Source organism: Papio anubis, chromosome 10, assembly GCF_008728515.1.
Source record: "Papio anubis isolate 15944 chromosome 10, Panubis1.0, whole genome shotgun sequence".
Taxonomy (NCBI): Eukaryota; Metazoa; Chordata; class Mammalia; order Primates; family Cercopithecidae; genus Papio; species Papio anubis.
Window position 1 is genome coordinate 35,996,107 of NC_044985.1, and position 17,783 is coordinate 36,013,889.

The following is a 17,783-nucleotide window of genomic DNA, read 5'->3' on the forward strand; positions in this document are numbered from 1 at the left end:
TCAAGCAATCCACCAAGTGCTGGGATTACAGGTGTGAGCTGCTGCACCCTGCCATCAATTTTTAAAAAGTAACCCAATAGAATAATAAAAGTAATGAGCAGGCAATTTATAGAAAAAGAAAACAGAATGATGAAGAAACATATGAAAAGATGCTCATCTTCACTGGCAATGAAGTGGAAATTGAAAATGAAATGAAAACAATGTCTTACTTCATACCCATCAAATAGGCATAAAGAAAATGTGACAATGCTCAGCATTAGTGAGGATGTGGAACAACAGGAATTTCACTGCTGACAGGAAGGAAATCAACAAACCCTTGGAAGGGTGACTTTGCAAGAGCTACACTTCTTTTTTTTTTTTTTTTTTTTTTTGTTTGAGACGGAGTCTCACTCTGTTGCTCTGGTTGGAGTGCAATGGCACAATCTCCACCTCCCAGGTTCAAGTGATTCTTCTACCTCAGCCTCCCAAGCAGCTGGGATGACAGGCATTCACTACCACACTCAGCTAATTTTTGTATTTTCAGTAGAGTCAGGTTTCACCACGTTGGCCAGGTTGGTCTTGAACTCCTGACCTCAGGTGATCTGCCCACCTCAGCCTCCCAAAGTGTTGGGATTACAGGCATGAGCCACCACACCAGGCCAAGAGCTACACTTCTACTGAAGAATTCCTGTTCAAGACAACAACCTTTAAGAATTTTACACTCTGCCAGGCACGGTGGCTCAGGTCTGTAATCCCAGCACTTTGGGAGGCCGAGGCAGGCGGATCACGAGGTCAGGAGTTGCACACAAGAAAACACAGATAAAAACTTTCAATACAGAGCTGTCTGTAGGTGCAAGAAATTGGAAATAAAGTCATGTTAGTCAATAGGACAACAGATAATGCATATTCATATAGTGGTATAGTATCACACAGCCATTAAAATTAATAACCTAGAGCTACAAACATCAACATGAATAACTCTCGCAAAGAAATGCTGTATGGGCCAGGCACGGTGACTCATGCCTGTAATCCCAGCACTTTGGGAGGCCAAGGCAGGCAGATCACCTGAGGTTAAGAGTTCAAGACCGGCCTGGCCAACATGGCAAAACCCCAACTCTGCTAAAACATGCAAAACTAGCAGAGCATGGTGGTGCACGCCTGTAACCCCAGCTACTCAGGAGGCTGAGGCACAAGAATTGCTTGAACCTGGGAAGTAGGGGTTGCAGTGAGCTGAGATCACACCACTGCACTCCAGCCTGGGTGACAGAGCAAGACTCTGTCTCAAAAAAAATGAAATGCTGAATGACGAAAGTTGCAGAATGACAAAAAGACACTATTTTTTAAAAGTTTAAAAACATCTAAACAATATATAGTATATTTGTAAGTGTAGTATATATACTATTAAAGAGAATTTCCATCTATTTATAGAGTGTTTAACTCTGAGAAAGGAGGAAGAATGGGATCAGGTAGCTGCTAAAAATACTAAAGTATTTCACTGCATCTTGAATGTTCCTTTCTTTAAAAAAAAGAATCAAGTATATCAAAATATTAGTACTTGACATAATTGCCTGGCAGGAATGGGAGTTCATATTTTGTATTTTATGCTGAAAATATTTCATAGTTTAAAAAGCTACAAAATATATTAGAAAAAACTTGGCTGTTAAGTCTACTATTCTTATTCAAAACCAAAAAACTTTTTTTTTAATTTTACTTTTTTACGAAGATTTTAACTTATTGTACAAAGAGTGGCCTAATTAAGCAAATGTTATAAATTTGAATGTATAAAATGAATTTGTATTATTCTTATGCTATCAGTTATCTATTTTTATATTGGGATTTTTTATAAAATTTCACTGGAGAAAAGGACTGCATGACTGCATTTCACTGGAGAAAGTCTCAAGCTACTTCCTGGTCCATGTCTTCCAACACAGCAAAAGTCAAAAACACAGCAATACACACATTAAAAAGTCGTTTGGAAACGTATTCTCTTAAAAGTTCACAAATCAAACCGCTGCGTCCGCAGTTTTGTAGAGGTAGAATTTGAGCTCAGCTTTGTGGGACACAAGTATATCTTTAAAGGAAATACCAAGGTTGAAAGGAGCAAACATTTAGCAATGAATGGTAAATAGCACAGAGGCAGAAAACTGGCAAGAAAGATTGCCTGGCTGAGTAAGGGGAAAAAAGATATGCAAACGAGAACCGGAGTTAAGGCTTAGAACAGAAAAGTCATGACTTGGAAATCAATGAATAAAGAAATGACATCTTCTCTGTTAACACTAACCACTATGGCCCCGTCCCCCATGTTTCACTTTCCCCTCAGAATTCTACGAGAATGGCTACTCCAACCAGGCTCCACCTCAAGATCCCCATACCCCTCTAACACTTGAGCCCCCGTTGGGGAGAAGAGGCGGGATATAAGGATATTTTCTTTTTTCCCCTCAGAACACATCAAAGAAGTCTTATTAAAACAAAAAAATGAATCTAGATTTGAGGAATTCCAATAAAATGTTTAAAGAGCTCTAATACTACCAAATCTAGTATATTCTTCAGGGCTTGTAGGTTCTGATGCCAAGAAAAGATAGGAATTTGCCAAGAGTTCCCTACTTTCTAGCCTTTGACCTGCTTCCATTTGACAAGTCACATATCATCATCAATTCATGAGTGCCTTCCTAAGACACCTTGATCCATCCTTTTCTCAGCCTCTAAGAAAAGGATTCCTTCCTCGTATGAATGTCAGAAAGACTGCTCACCCTTAAGCAAGACTCTTCACCTACCAAAAGAGATTAATCTTTAAAGGCCTTTAATCATAAAATGAGCATATCATACACTAGCAAAAGGTGGTTACTTCCTGTTGTGAAAGTGCTATCAGAGAAGGGGTGAAGGAGGCTGGGCACAGTGGCTCACGCCTGTTATCCCAACACTTTGGGAGGCTGAGGCGGGCAGATCACTTGAGGGCAGGAGTTCAAGACCAGCCTGGCCAACATGGTGAAACCCCCATCTCTATTAAAAATACAAAAATTAGCCAGGTGTGGTGGTGCGCACCTATAGTCCCAGCTACTTGGGAGGCTGAGGCAAGAGAATTGCTTGAACCTGGGAGGTGGGGTTGCAGTGCAGATCAGGCCACTGCACTCCAGCCTGGGAGACAGATTCGTCTCAAAAAAAAAAAAGAAAAGAAAAAAGAAAAGGTGGGAAGGAGAGGATAGTGTCAACACCTTCTCAGAGAAAGCTCCTATCTGAAGGTCCTTGTCTTTTCTTCAGGTACTATATTTCAAATAAAGAGAGAATGTAAAGTTTCTTGTATATTTCTGGCAATATACTTGTACTAAATTACAATTCTTATGTCTGTATGTTTCCTTCATTAGACTGAGAGTTCCTTGAAGGCAGGAACTCACAGTCTATTTATTCATTTTGTGTTCGTAGGTTAACACAATGTTTGACACAGTAATTATTCATTATATGTCTGGTGAATGAAGAGTGAACAAAGGAATGACCAAAAAAAAAAAAAAAAAAAAGGTAATAAAAATCTCACTGAATCAAGGAGAACAAGTGAAAAAGACAATGACAATGTAAAGTAACATTCCTATAGATATCTCAAGCCAAATTAATGACTTCTGTGCGTGTGTGTGTGTGTGTGTGTGTATGTATATATGTGTGTGTGTATATACATATATTTTTTTTTTTTTTCTGAGACAGAATCTTGCTCTGTTGCCAGGCTGGAGTGCAGTGGTGAGATGTCGGCTCACTGCAACCTCCACCTCCTGGGTTCAAGCGATTCTCCTGCCTCAGCCTCCCGAGTAGCAGGGACTACAGGCACGCGCCACCATGCCTGGCTAAAATTTTGCATTTTGGTAGAAACAGGGTTTCACCATGTTGGTCAGGCTGGTCTCGAACTCCCGACCTCAGGTGATCCACCCACCTCAGCCTCCCAAAGTGCTGGGATTACAGGCGTGAGCCACCGCGTCTGGCCCTTGCTTTGTATTAACGATTTAAAATGAAAAGTTTCAAGATATGAAAAACGCAACATGTAATTTTCCTTCTATGATATATGTGCAAGTCCAACTTGAGCTCCTTAGTATTTCATTCTACTTTTTCTAACTCCATTCTCTTGTCTAGAAGTTGCACAAGGGCCTCAAATTCATTCTTTCACCCTTAAAATGCCTTTGGGGTACTGAATTCAGCCATCCTTAAGCTAATATGTAACTACTTGAAGCTCTGGCTTATGGCATTGGCCATAAAATAATCTAGACACAGTTTTTTTGTTTTTGTTTTTTAAATTTCAACAGCAGTGCCTCCTTTACAACTGTGGGACTAAACTGTGATCCACTAAACCATGCTGGAGCCTCGGGAGCCAGGCAGGGAAAGGTTTAGAACAGCACAGTAGGAGTAACTCTGCCTACTTCCACCAGAGAATTTTTCCATCAGAAAACAATCAACTTCTAAGAAAGATTTACCTTAAAGAAAAGAGTTCACGGTTTTTAAGTTTTAAAATCATTTGTCTAATTCTATTTTGTACCTTCTGTTTTATTTCATTAGAACAGAATCAAAGTGTTCTTTTAAAAGCAATTTTTTTAAAGTACAGGTTGCACAAAGGTAGTATGATTCAAACAAAAGAATAAATACTGCAATGAAGTGTTCCAAAAGGAAACAGTGAGCCTCAGAGTGATGTTTCCCAGATTTATGCCAGTCACCTGTATTCATCCACCAAGAAAAAAGTTGAATGAAATAAGGAACATACAAATTTGAACTATTTACATATATTATTTGACTCAAACATATTTTTTTTTAATGGCTTAGGGATTACACAACGTACCAGAATAGGGCAGTTTCTGCAGTTTCCTAATAACCAAATGTTAACTACGAAACAGGTGAATTACTGCCCAAGATGTGCTGTATTCTTGTGAGTCCCCCTGCCCCAACCCCATTTTCAAGTTCTAAAAATTTACCTAGAGTTCTGTTAACTAAGGCTACAAAAAGAAACAAAAAACAAACCTGTAGTCCCAGCTACTCGGGAAGGGAAAACGGACGTGGAGGCTGAGGCGAGAGGAATTCTAGTCGCACCTGGGCAACATAGTGAGACTCGACTCTCAAAAATACATACATATATGTCTGTTTGTTTTAGTGTTACTCAAATTTCCAAAATAATTTCCTATATATCTTGTCCATGTTTTTCTCATTCTATAGTCACTCGGACCAGCGCTTTATGACCGCAACAAGTAAAATACTTGTTGTTCTGGAGTGTTTTGAGACTTGAGATTTCCTTTTCATACTCTAAAACAGAACATCTCCTAGCACCCGTGCAATCTTTGCAATTCGGGGATGAAGAGCAACACCTTTACAACTGCAATAAACCTTAAAACTACCCTATCAGGGATTGAATGCAAGAGTAATATAAATAATGGGAAGTAAGTTCTTCCTATCCAATGCGGCTGTCTAGGTGTTAAGTGTCTGGTGTTGGGCTTCTCTAGACAGCAGGGTCTCCGCTGCTGCATCATCCTCAAAAAATGATGGCGCAGACACAGAGATAACTAGCTGTCGAACGAGCAGGAAGTTTTTAATCACCAACTACACAATTACTTAATCAGCCCAGTCTCCAGCGAGCCCTAGGCTCTTCCCAAATCCTACGCTTGGCAGGGAGAACGGCCCTTTGAGCGTCCCCAAATTCACGCGGCAGGAAGCACTCCCCAAATCGCTAGCGACGCGCCGAGGTTGCCCCCAGAAAAATCCCAACGTCGAAGTAGCGGGCGGCACCGCCCCTCCCGTCCCTACGCTTGGCTTCCTAGTCCGGAGTCGCTACCGCCCACTTTCTAGCTGGACAAACAGCAGTCCAGGGCCGGGCACAGAGCAGTCCAGGACCGGGCACAACACTCACCCACGTCTTGCTCGAAGGGGTTGGCGGTGAACAAAGGCATCTCGCCGGCGCCCGAGCCCTACTCGCTGCTGTCTAGCTGAGACTCCGCAACTGCTCCCCGCCGGGTGACCCGCGGCCACGGCTCCCTAGACCACTCCGCTTCGGCCTCCGTCCCCGCACTTCCGCCACCGCACCTGCCCGGCTCCTGCCTGACGGGCCGCCTCGGAGTCCACCCTTCGACCCCGCGCTCCTGTCCCAACTTTTCTCCCCGGGCCAGATCCCTCCGATCACGGGCGTCCTCCCAAGGCCTTTGTCGCTGCCCCAGTCCCAGACTTTTGTGGGGGTCAGGCGGCCGCTACGGCCACCTTTCCAGCGCTAGGACCCTGGCGAGCCACGGAGCCGGGGACCTTCGGAGCCGGAAGTAGTCCCGCCTGGAACTGGACGACCCCGGAAGCTGCAGTGCCGGCAGCGGCGCGGCGGGGGGCGCGGTTGCCTGTGGTTTTTCGCGTTGGACGCCGGCTCTGAGGGCCTTGTTCTTGTCGCGAATTTAGTTGGTTCCAGAGCGGCAGGACTCGTAGCTAGAGAACGAGGAGCCACGATGCGTACGCGTTACAGTCTTGTTTCCCTAGAAACGGAGCCGCCGGCGCAGAGGTGGCTTTGAGATTCTGCGAAAGACCTGACTGCTCTCGAACACTTACTGTGTTGCACCCTCCCTGGGCGCCCAGTCCAAACCCCGTCGGAATAACCACCCGGGACAGCGGTGGTCGAAGTAACTACGCCTAACTTTTCGCTTTCCATCGTGTCCCCCGATAAAAACACTGCTGGACCCCAGGAATCCAAAGGTGAAGGAGGCACACTCCCTGCCTTAGAGAATTTTATAAGGGCAGTGCATAACGTACATGATGGTGTATGGCGATTCGGATAGTAGTACAAGTCATAAACTCAAATTCCTATAGGATCCAGGCAGATATTTAAATGAATGCAAAAGCCCAAGCACCCTTCCCACCCACATATTCTCTGCTCCTCTTAGAAAACTGTAGTAATGATTATGTTGCCTATCTCTCTCCTCCTCATTAGATTATAAACTCCCCGATGAGTTTTGGTCACTACTATATCCCCAGCGTCTAAAACAGTGTCCCAAGTAATAGGTGCTCAATACTTTTCGAATGAAGCTGTAACTTTCTAACCGAACAGTGCATATCTAAAGATGTCAACTATTGGCAAATTTCAGCCATTTGTTGAAATGTGGGTCCTACTAGAGTTTGCAATTTTTTAACGATTTTTAAATGTTGAGAATTACTCCAACATTTTAAATAATGGATTAATCAAAACCATTTTACAATCTCCAGTATAAAGACCTGATGCTATAAAGAGAGAGCTCATACACATTCAGAAAGATGGTTGCATTTTATAAAGTTAGGGGCACAAATGAGAAGGAATTGTGTAGGTGAAGGAGCTGTTTTTCATAGAATGTTGAACCTAGGATGTTCAAGATAAATTGGGAGGCTGGGCATGGTGGCTCATGCCTGTAATCCCAGCACTTTGGGAGGTCAAGGCGGGCAGATTGCTTGAGGCCAGGAGTTCAAGACCAGCCTGGCTAACATGGCGAAAACCCATCTCTATTAAAAATACAAAAATTAGCCAGGCATGATGGCGCAGGCCTGTAATGCCAACTTCTTGGGAGGCTGAGGCACGAGAATCGCTTGAGCCCAGGAGGCAGAGGTTACAGTGAGCCAAGATGAGGTGACTGCGCTCAAGCCTGGGCAACACAGCAAGACTGTCTCAAAAAAAAAAAAAAGTTGGAGATTTTTTGGGCAGATAAAGAATTTTTGTCTGAGACTTAGTTGGAATGGAAAACAAGGCTAACTAGGGATAAGAGGAAACAGATTGAGAAGAATTTTAAAGGGCAAGCTGGGAAATTTTTATTTTAAGGCACTCAATAATTATTTAAGGATATTGAGTAGCAAAATAGTATAATTTTTTTTTTTTTGAGATGCAGTCTCGCTCTGTCACCAAGGCTGGAGTGCAGTGGTGAGATTTCAGCTCACTGCAAGCTCCGCCTCCTGGGTTCACGCCATTCTCCTGCCTCAGCCTCCTGAGTAGCTGGGACTACAGGCAACCACCACCACGCCCGGCTAGTTTTGTTTTTGTATTTTTAGTAGAAATGGGGTTTCACCATGTTAGTCAGAATGGTCTCGATCTCCTGACCTCGTGATCTGCCTGCCTCGGCCTCCCAAAGTGCTGGGATTACAGGCGTGAGCCACCACGCCTGGCCGCAGAATGGTATATTTTTAAAAAGAGTTTTCAGAATATAGTCTGACATCAGTGTGCATGACATATATAAAAAAGCAGACCTAGTCAGAACATTTTAAGAGGCTATTATGCTTGAAACCATAAGAGGAAATATTGTGGAGAAGCTTGTATTAAGAGCAGGAGACTGTCAGGTGTGGTGGCACACGCCTGTAATCCCAACTACTTGGGAGACTGAGGCAGGAGGATCGCTTTGAGCCCAGGAGTTGGAAACTAGCCTGGACAACATAGCAAGACCCCAGTCACAATTGGAAAAAAAAAAAAAAAAAAGCCAGGCAAGGTGGTTCATACCTGTAATCCCAGCACTTTGGGAGGCTGAGTTGGATGAATTGCTTGAGCCCAGGAGTTCCAGACCAGTCTGCACAACATGGCAAAATCCCATCTGTACAAAAAATACAAAAACTAACCAGGTGTGGTCGTGCACGCCCAGCTACTTGGGAGGCTGAGGTGGGACGATCACCTGAGCCCAGGATTTCAAGGATACAGTGAGCTATGATTGTGCCACTGCACTGCAGCCCGGGTGAAACAGTGAGACCCTGTCAAAAAAATAAAATGAAATAATTTTTTAAAAAGAGCAGAAAGCTGAGGATTTGCCTTTGGAAAGCATTCATTTTTATTTTTATTTTTTGTTATTATTTTTTCGAGACATGTTCTTGCTCTGTCACTCAGCCTGGAGCGCAGTGGCGCAATCTCGGCTCAATGTAGCCTCTGCCTCCCAAGTTCAAGCAATTCTCCTGGCTCAGCTTCCCATGTAGCCGGGACTACAGGCACAGGCCACCATGTCTGTCTAATTTTTCTATTTTTAGTAGGGATGAGGTTTCACCATGTTGTCCAGGCTGATCTCAAACTCCTGACCTCAAAGTGATCTATCCGCCTTGGCCTCCCAGAGTGCTGGGATTACAGGCGTGAGCCACCGCTCCTGGCCACATTCATGTTTTAAAAAGACTCTTTTAATTCCTCCTCTTTAAAGGCGAGTATACTCAAGGATCTATAGGTATTTTTTTTTCTAGGTATATATTCAGTTCCTCAGTGAGTTCCTCTAATTAACAAAGTTTTTTTTTAGTCTTTTGTAATTAACATTTTTAATAGTCACCAGGAGCCAGACCCTGTGTTAGAAACAAGAGGATATACAAATTGTTCACTGTTGCTTCATCTTAGGAACTAATTGGGCAATTAAAAAATATTTTAGTGGCAGCCCACAAATTCTGGTGTGCAAAGAATTTGAAAAACACTTTACAAACAAACAAAAAACCTGGAGGCTTGGTGGCATGCACCTGTAGCACCAGCTACTTTGGAGGATGAGGCAGAAGGATTGTTTGAGCTAGGGCAGTCAAGGCGCAGTGATCCGTGATCATGTCACTGCACCCCAGCCTGGATGACAGAGGGAGACCCTGTCTCAAAAAGAAGCAAAAAAAAAAAAAAAAAAAAAAAAGGGAAAAAAGAAGAAAAAAAAAAAAAAAAAAAAAATTTTTTCACCTTATTCATCTTTATCTTTATCTTTTTTTTTTTTTTTTTTTTTGAGGCAAGGTCTCTCTGTCTGTCACCTGGGCTGGAGTGCAGTGGCACAGTTATACCTCATTGCAGCCTCAAACTCCTGAGCTCAAGCTCCTGCCTCAGCCTCCAAAGTAGTTGGGACCACAGGTATGCACCACTGACCCTAGCTCTTTTTTTTTTTTTGTAGAGACAGGGTCTCACTATGTTGCGCAGGCTGTTTACCTTCATTGATTCCTTCTCTAATGCTCTTTGTTTTTAAAATGTTGATCCAAGTTTCTGACCTGCATCATTTTCCTTCTCTCTCAAGGATTTTTAACATTCCTTGCAAGGCAAGTGTACTGGTGACAAATTCCCTCAAATTTTGTTTGCCTGAGAAAGTCTTTCTCCCTCACTATTGAAAGATAATTTCACTGGATACAGAATTCTAGGTGAGTGGTTTTTTTTTTTTCTTTCAATACCTCAAAGATTTCACTTTTCTGTCCTCTTGCTTGCACAATTTCTGAAGAGAAGTCTAATGTAATTCTTATCCTTACTCCTCTGTAGGCAAAATGTGTTTTTTTTCTCCTTTTTGCTTCTTTCAAGATTTTCTGTCTCATGATTATGGTTAGGTGCAGATTTTTTGGTATTTATACTGCTTAGTGTACTCTGAGCTCCTGGATCTGTGGTTTTTTATCCATCGTTAATTTGGGGAAATTCTCAGTCATTATTGCTTCAAATTTTCTTCTTTTCTTCTCCCTCTGGTATTTCTCTTATGTATATATTACATCTTTTGTAATTCTCCTGCCATTTTTGGATATCTGATTTTTTCTTTTTTTCTCTTTGCATTTCAGTTTTAGAAGTTTTTTTTTTCCCCCCCAATTTTAGAAGTTTCTATTTATATTCCTTCAAGCTCAGCTTCTTTGTCTCTGAAGTTTATTGATGGAGCCCATCAAAGACATTTTTCCTTTCCGTTAGTGTTTTTTATCTCCAGCATTTCCTTTTGATTCTTTCTTAGAGTTTCTATCATTCTACTTACACTACCCATCTGTTCTTGCATAATGTCTACTTTTTTCCATTACAGCCCTTAACATATCAATCACAGTTAATATAAATTCTTTGTATAATAATTGTATTATCCATATTATAATAACATTCTTGCCATACCTGATTTTGATTCTGATATTTGCTCTGTCTTTTCAAACCGTGTTTTTTGTCTTTCATTAAGTGTTGTCTTTTTGGTGAAAGCTGGACAACATTTACTGGGTAAAAGGAACTAAAGTAAACAGGCCTTAGTATCAGGTTTTATGTTTATCTGGCTAGGGATTAGGCTGTGTTTACTGCTTGCTATAGCGTTAAGTGTCAAAGGCTGATTTCCCTGTTTTTGTCTCCTCTGTTGTCTTTGGGTTCCTGAGACTTAAATAAGGTCTGAGAGTAGGTCTCAATTCTTTAGTGAGCCTGTGCCTCTGCTATGAACTTCACAAGTACTTTCTGGCCATGCATGGTGGCTCATGCCTATTATCTCAGCACTTTGGGAGGCTGAGGTGGGAGGATAACTTGAGCTCAAAAGTTGAAGACCAGCCCGGGCAACATAGCAAGACCCTGTCTCTACAATAAATTTAAAAAAAGAAAAAAAAAAGCTGGGTATGGTGGTGCATACCTGCAGTCCCAGCTAGTTGGGAAGCTGAGGTGTGTTGATCACTTGAGCCTGGGAGATGAGGGCTCCCTAGTGAGCCGTGATCGCACCACCTACACACTCCAGCCTGAGTGACAGAGTGAAACCCTATCTAAAACAAAACAACCGCCACCACAACAACAAAAACACAGGTGCTTTCTGCTCCTCTCCCCTTACCTACCTCCCCATCTGCAGTCTCCAGTTTCAGTGAGACAAGAAGGCTTAGGGGAAGCTGGAGTTGAGAATTTCCCTTCCACCAGCTACATTAAGCTCTGGTAAAACCCTAATTGGTTAGGCTTGGGTCAATAGTTTCTCTTGAGGATGCTCTTTAAGAACATAATTCTGTGGGATAATTCAAAATAATTTCTTTTCCTCTCCCCCTTCCAGAAACACACAGTGATTTGTCTTACTGTGAACCAGATTGAATTCCTGGAGGTAAAACTCACAAAAGTGTAGGGACCCTTCAATAACTAGGCCCCGCTGGAGTTTCTAACTCTCAGACTTGTCCACCCTGAGCCTCCAGCAATTTGTCAATGGCAGTTCAGGTTTTCCACCCCAGCCACTGGTCCCCAAGGACGTTTCTGCTCCAATAAGTTGTGATCCTCTGTATCTATCTGTCTGCCTCTCCAATTTTGAGGGCAGTGATTTGCCCTGTGACCTTAACTCTCTATTGGGTATAAAATGCTCCAGGAATAAATGCTTGGTGCCGTGAAGTAAAACCAGCACTCAGGCAAAAGTTTAATTCTCTCGGCAAGGCAATTTACTTCTGCAGAAGGGTGCCACTTGGGTCAATCAAGATCACAAGGGCACAGAGAACAAAGGAGACCAGGGGGGTTTGTCCTTAACGCAGTCCTTATCTCTGTGTCACTCTTCCATGGGCTGGGGTTGGACTGCACAATCTGAGCTGACCCGATTGGCTACTTATACATATTTTCCTAAATATAGAAGGGGAGGGGGAGGTGAGGTACAGAGGTGGAGCGTGTGGAATGTGCAGTTTCGGGGAACAATTGGTACAGGTAACAAGGGAACAGATGTGAGTTATTGATTAGAGCTGATGGGAAGTGGGTAGGCTGTTTATGGTAACTAGGGGCAAGGAAGAACAAGAAAGTTGAGTTTGAGAACAAAGGATAAGGAAGTTAACAGGCTAAACCCTTTGAAGAGAAACTCAGAAAGATTTATTGTATCTTACACTCTGGTGGATCCAAGAAGAGTTGTTGATTTTTACTTTGTTCAGTTGTTTTCCTTGTGTGGATAGGAGTGGTGACTTATAAGCTTCCATGCCTGATTAGAACCCAGGAATCAGCTCCCTTTTTTCTATCTCTCTCTCTCTCTCTTTTTTTTTTAACACGGGATGTCACATTGTCACCCAGGCTGGAGTGCAGTGTGGCACAATCTCAGCTCGCCGCAACCTCAACCTCCCAAGTTTAAGAGATCCTTCTACCTCAGCCTCCTGAGTAGCTGGCACCACAGGCATGCATCACCATCCCCAGCTTTTGTGTGTGTGTGTGTGTGTGTGTGTGTGTGTGTGTGTGTGTGTGTGTTGAGACGGAGTCTTGCTCTGTTGCTCAGGCTGGAGTGCAGTGGTGCAATCTTGGCTCACTGCAACCTCTGCCTCCCTGGCTTAAGTGATCCTCCTGCCTCAGCCTCCCAAGTAGCTGGGACTACAGGCTTGTGCCACCACGCCCAGCTAATTTTTGTATTTTTAGTAAAGACAGGGTTTCACCATGTTGGCCAGGCTGGTCTTGAGCTCCTAGGCTCAAGTGATCTGCCCCCACTTGGCCTCCCCAAAGTGCTAGGACTGCAGGCATGCACTACCACACCGAGCCCTTTCTATCTCTTTTTTATTATAAGTGCCACAGTGTTTTAGACCAGCATACTTGAAACCTTGGAATAAACTCTGACTTTGCTCTGATTTTCCCATTTTTTTAAATTTTTAATTAAATTTTTAAATTTTTAATTTTTTAGATTTCCTTTTTCAAATTTTGTTTTTGCTGTTTTTTCTCTTTCTTTTGGCATTGCCTCCATTATAGCACAGGCTTCCATTTCCTCCATGCCTTCCAACTGCTTCCTTTTGAAACAGAGTGCCCAACGTTGGGGCTGAGAAGAGGCTGGAGTCTACTTTATTAACTAAGTTAAATGCCCATAAGGCTGCATCCTTCCTAGAGAGGGAGGCTTTTTTTTTCTAGTCGTCAAAAGAAATCATGTGGGCCAGCCTACCCCTGCACATAGCAGTCTACTTAATATCCTGAAATACCACTTTTGTGATTTTATTCTCTTCCTTGAGAATCTAGTGGATTTTGCCTGCCATAAAAAGGTCAAGCTGGGGTGTCACTGTCTCTGGTAAATGACTTATTTTTCCCTATCTAACAGGCTTATTTTCTATAGCTTAAACCATCAGTTTTTGGAGTCACATAAAATTTCAAATCACGGCTCTGCTACTGACTATGTAACTTTGAACAAATACTTAAGTTTTAGGGACTTCAGTTTTCTTTCTTTTCTTTCTTTCTTTCTTTTTTTTTTTTTTTTTTTTTTGAGACAGAGATCTCAGCTCACTGCAACCTCCGCCTCCCGGGTTCAAGCAATTCTCCTGCCTCAGCCTCCTGAGTAGCTGGGATTACGGGCACCTGCCACCACGCCCAGCTAACTTTTTGTGTTTTTAGTAGAGACAGGGTTTCACCATGTTGGCCAGGCTGGTCTTGAACTCCTGACCTTGGGTGATCCGCCTGCCTCAGCCTTCTAAAGTGCTGGAATTACAGGCGTGAGCCACCGCACCTGGCCCTTTAACTATATACTTTATTATTTATTTATTTATTTTGTATTTTGAGACAGACTCTCAAAATATAAATAAAACATTTAATATACATAAAATATATTAAATTTAAAAATACTTTATTTATTTGTATTTTGAGACAGTCTCATTCTGTCACCAAGGCTGGAGTGCAGTGGTGTGATCTCAGCTCACTGCAGCTTTGACCTCCGGGGCTTAAATGATCCCCCACCTCAGACCCCCAAGTAGCTGGGACTATAGGCACACACCACCATGCTTGGCTAATTTTTGTATTTTTTGTAGAGATGGGGTCTCACTATGTTGTCCATCTGGTGTTGCATTCCTGGGCTCAAGCAGTCTGCCCACCTTGACCTCCCAAAGTGCTGGGATTACAGGCATGAGCCACCACACCTGGCTACTATATACTTTATAAGATTGCTGTGAAGATTAAATGGGGTTATGAGAGCTTTTTATATAGTAAATACTCAGTAGCACTCACTATAGTACAATAGAAGTTTTTTGCGATGATGGATGTGTTTTTTGTTTTTGTTTTTGTTTTGAGAAGGAATCTTACTCTGTTGCCAGGCTGGAGTGCAGTGGCGTGATCTCGGCTCACTGAAACCTCTGCCTCCCGGGTTCACGCCATTCTCCTGCCTCGGCCTCCGGAGCAGCTGGCACTACAGGCGCCCGCCACCACGCCCAGCTAATTTTTTGTATTTTTAGTAGAGATGGGGTTTCACCAGGTTGGCCAGGATGGTCTCGCTCTCTTGGCCTTGTTATCCACCCGCCTCAGCCTCCCAAAGTGCTGGGATTACAGGCGTGAGCCACCGTGCCCAGCCGGGTATGTTTTGTATTTGCATTGCTCAATACAAATACCAATAGGCACATGTGACTGTTGATCACTTGAAATGTAACTAGTGCAACTGAGGAACTGAATTTTTAATTTTATTTCATTTTAAATGCAAATACCCACATGTGGCTGCCTAGTAGCTGGTGTAATAGAGTGCTCTATACCGTACTTGAGAATCAGTTGAAGGAGAAATAGGAGTGTTTTCCATCTCTGTTATTATGCTTTATGATATTTCACTTTCCAAAAATGCATGCTTTCTTCTTTCACCTATCTTCATCTTTTATCTCTTCTCATTTTTCACATCTGGAAATTTAAGAATCCATTCAACAGCCCCTCTTCTCCAGAAGTATTCCTCGGTTGATCCCAATCTACATGTTTTTCACATTTCTGAAACTTTTTTTTTTTTTTGAAGTGGAAGAGTCTCGCTCTGTCGCCCAGGCTGGAGTGCAGTGGTGATCTTGGCTCACTGCAAGCTCTGCCTCCCGGGTTCCCGCCATTCTCCTGCCTCAGCCTCCGAGTAGCTGGGACTTAGAGGCGCCCGCCACCGTGCCTGGCTAATTTTTTGTATTTTTAGTAGAGACGGGGTTTCACCGTGTTAGCCAGGATGGTCTCGATCTCCTGACCTCGTGATCCGCCCGCCTTGGCCTCCCAAAGTGCTGGGATTACAGGCGTGAGCCACCGCGCCCAGCCGCTGAAACTTTTATTGAACATGGGTCAACATTGCACTGGTTAGCACTTAATATTCTTCTAACCTATCTTGTGTGATTGTTGGAACTTCCCAAGAGCACAATCTTTGTGACTTTTCATTCTGTGTCCTCCCTTTCAAAAGCAATTAGCCCATTACTTAGAATACTGATTTGTATCTCCCCAACATTCATATGTTGAAATCCAATTCCCAATAAGATAGTATTTGAAAGTGGAATTTGGGGGAGGTAATTAGGTCACGAGAGTGGAATCCTCATGAATAGAATTAGTGCCCTTATAAGAAGAGGCCAGAAACCTCTCTTGCTCTCTTTATTTCATGTTAGGACACAATGAGAAGTCAGCAGTTTGCAATCAAAAGAGAGTCCTCTCTAGAACCTGACCAGGCTGACACAGCAATCTGCGACTTCCAGCCTCCAGAACTGTGAGAAATAAGTTGCTGTTATTTATAAGACACCCAGTCTATGGTACTTTGTTATAGCAGCCAAACCTGACTAAAACACACTGAATAACCCCATGTTTGATTGATTACCTGTCCTTTACTTCTCTAATCCATTCTTCTTGCCTTCCAATTCCCGCTACCATTCTCTAGAAGTTGGCTGAAAGGAACAAAGAGCACCTGATCAGTTATCTAATAATATTTATTACCTTTTTATTTCCTACATTGTGTTACTTTATCTCTCTCACTCTTGCATGATGAATAAGATCATTTTTTCAGAGGCATTATACTTTTCACACTTTATGTAGTAAATATTGGGTACCTACCATGTCCAAAATACTAGCAGTAGGGGCAAGGATTGATGAGAGGGGAGGCATGAAAATAACATAATAACTGCCCTCAATGACTCATATTCAGGTGAGGAGAAAATGATTTATAAGAGTAGTTAATGGAAGAGAATACATAGGAATAAGGGGAATTCCGTGTGGAGGCCGAGTGTAGAGTAATGGTATTTTGCTTTGTACCCATTGGAAATTATATTTTAGTGCCTAGTTGAGGGTAGTTAGCCCAATGAATTTGATGTTGTGGACCATCTAGAAAAATGTCATTTTGGAAATCAGTTTATAAAAAAGGTAATATGAGAAAGTAAAACATAAGCAGAAATGATAATAAAATTGATTGGTTAGGTGAAATTTGAAGGAAAAAAATGTACAAATTCAGGAAATTGTGTGTACACATGTATTGTTTTAAAAAGCCCAAAAACCTTCCGCTAGGCATGGTAGCCTATACCTGTAGTCCTAGCTATTCTGGAGGCTGAGGTGGGAGGATCGCTTGCAGGAGGTCAAGTCTGCAGTGAACTGTGATCATGCAACTGCACTCCAGCGTGGATGACACAGCAAGACCCTGTCTCAAAGAAAAAAAAAATCCCAAACCAAAAAACTTCAAGGAAGGCTATGTTAAAAGCCCATAGATCCTTAGCCAGGCATTGTGGTGCTTTCTTGTAGTCTCAGCTACAGGGGAGGATCACCTGAACCCAAGAGTTTGAGCCTAGCCTGGGCTACATAGTAAGATCCCTACCAAAAAAAAAAAAAAAGATTTCCCACAGCTCCAAAGGCCTGACTTCACAGGACTCCTAATGGACCTGGTTCATTCTATTCAGTAACTATTTTTACTGGCAATTCAGTTCAAGAGTACTATAACTTGTATGGATGGATCGGCTGAATTTTTACTTCATAATTTATTTGAAATTCTGTTATTACTCTTTGTTCATTTTCCTTTGTCATCATCATTACCGCACTCTGCACAGTAGGTGGCAACAGTGCTTCACTCCCAGAATCAACTGAACGGCCTAGAAGTACAAAACAGAGGCAAACATTGAAACAAATTTCAGGATCCTAATTTGGCCAAAAATAAAAGCATTGCCTTATAAGGTCATGTCAGTAATATGCCATTATAATAAGCCAATTATTATATATTATATATCCAAAATTGTTATATATTCTACATTCAGTGTTTAATAAAAATTCATATGTTGAATAATTCATTTTGCCAGCGAATGTCAATGAACCAGGATGTGCTATCTTAAAAATTAATACTCACTTAATCTTTATTATGATAATATAATAAATTGTCTCCTTTATAGTTTAATGTAAAGGTAGGTATTTATTTCTACTTAATTTCATATGTGCTGGTCATTCAGCAAATTTTATTATGTCTACTATGACAAGAACTTAATTAATATCT

General features: G+C 42.2%; 1 protein-coding gene and 1 long non-coding RNA gene across 3 annotated transcripts in view; one reads left to right on the plus strand and one right to left on the minus strand.

Moving 5' to 3' along the window:
• The window catches only part of STAM2 (signal transducing adaptor molecule 2), a 56,972-nt gene extending 50,739 nt beyond the window's left edge, over positions 1–6,233 (minus strand). Inside the window, exon 1 of one of the 2 annotated variants that reach the window (XM_009182236.4) lies at positions 5,849–6,233. In XM_009182236.4, the coding sequence (XP_009180500.2) occupies positions 5,849–5,888 (40 nt within the window). In that variant the 5' untranslated portion in view covers positions 5,889–6,233. The remainder of the gene's footprint in view (positions 1–5,848) is intronic. The other variant, XM_021923622.2, reaches the window with a different exon arrangement.
• Positions 6,234–6,349: 116 nt separating this feature from the next.
• The window catches only part of LOC108581285, an 87,854-nt gene continuing 76,420 nt past the window's right edge, over positions 6,350–17,783 (plus strand). The window contains exons 1-2 of the long non-coding RNA XR_001893257.3: positions 6,350–6,669; positions 9,939–10,059. This is a non-coding gene — a long non-coding RNA (uncharacterized LOC108581285). The remainder of the gene's footprint in view (positions 6,670–9,938; positions 10,060–17,783) is intronic.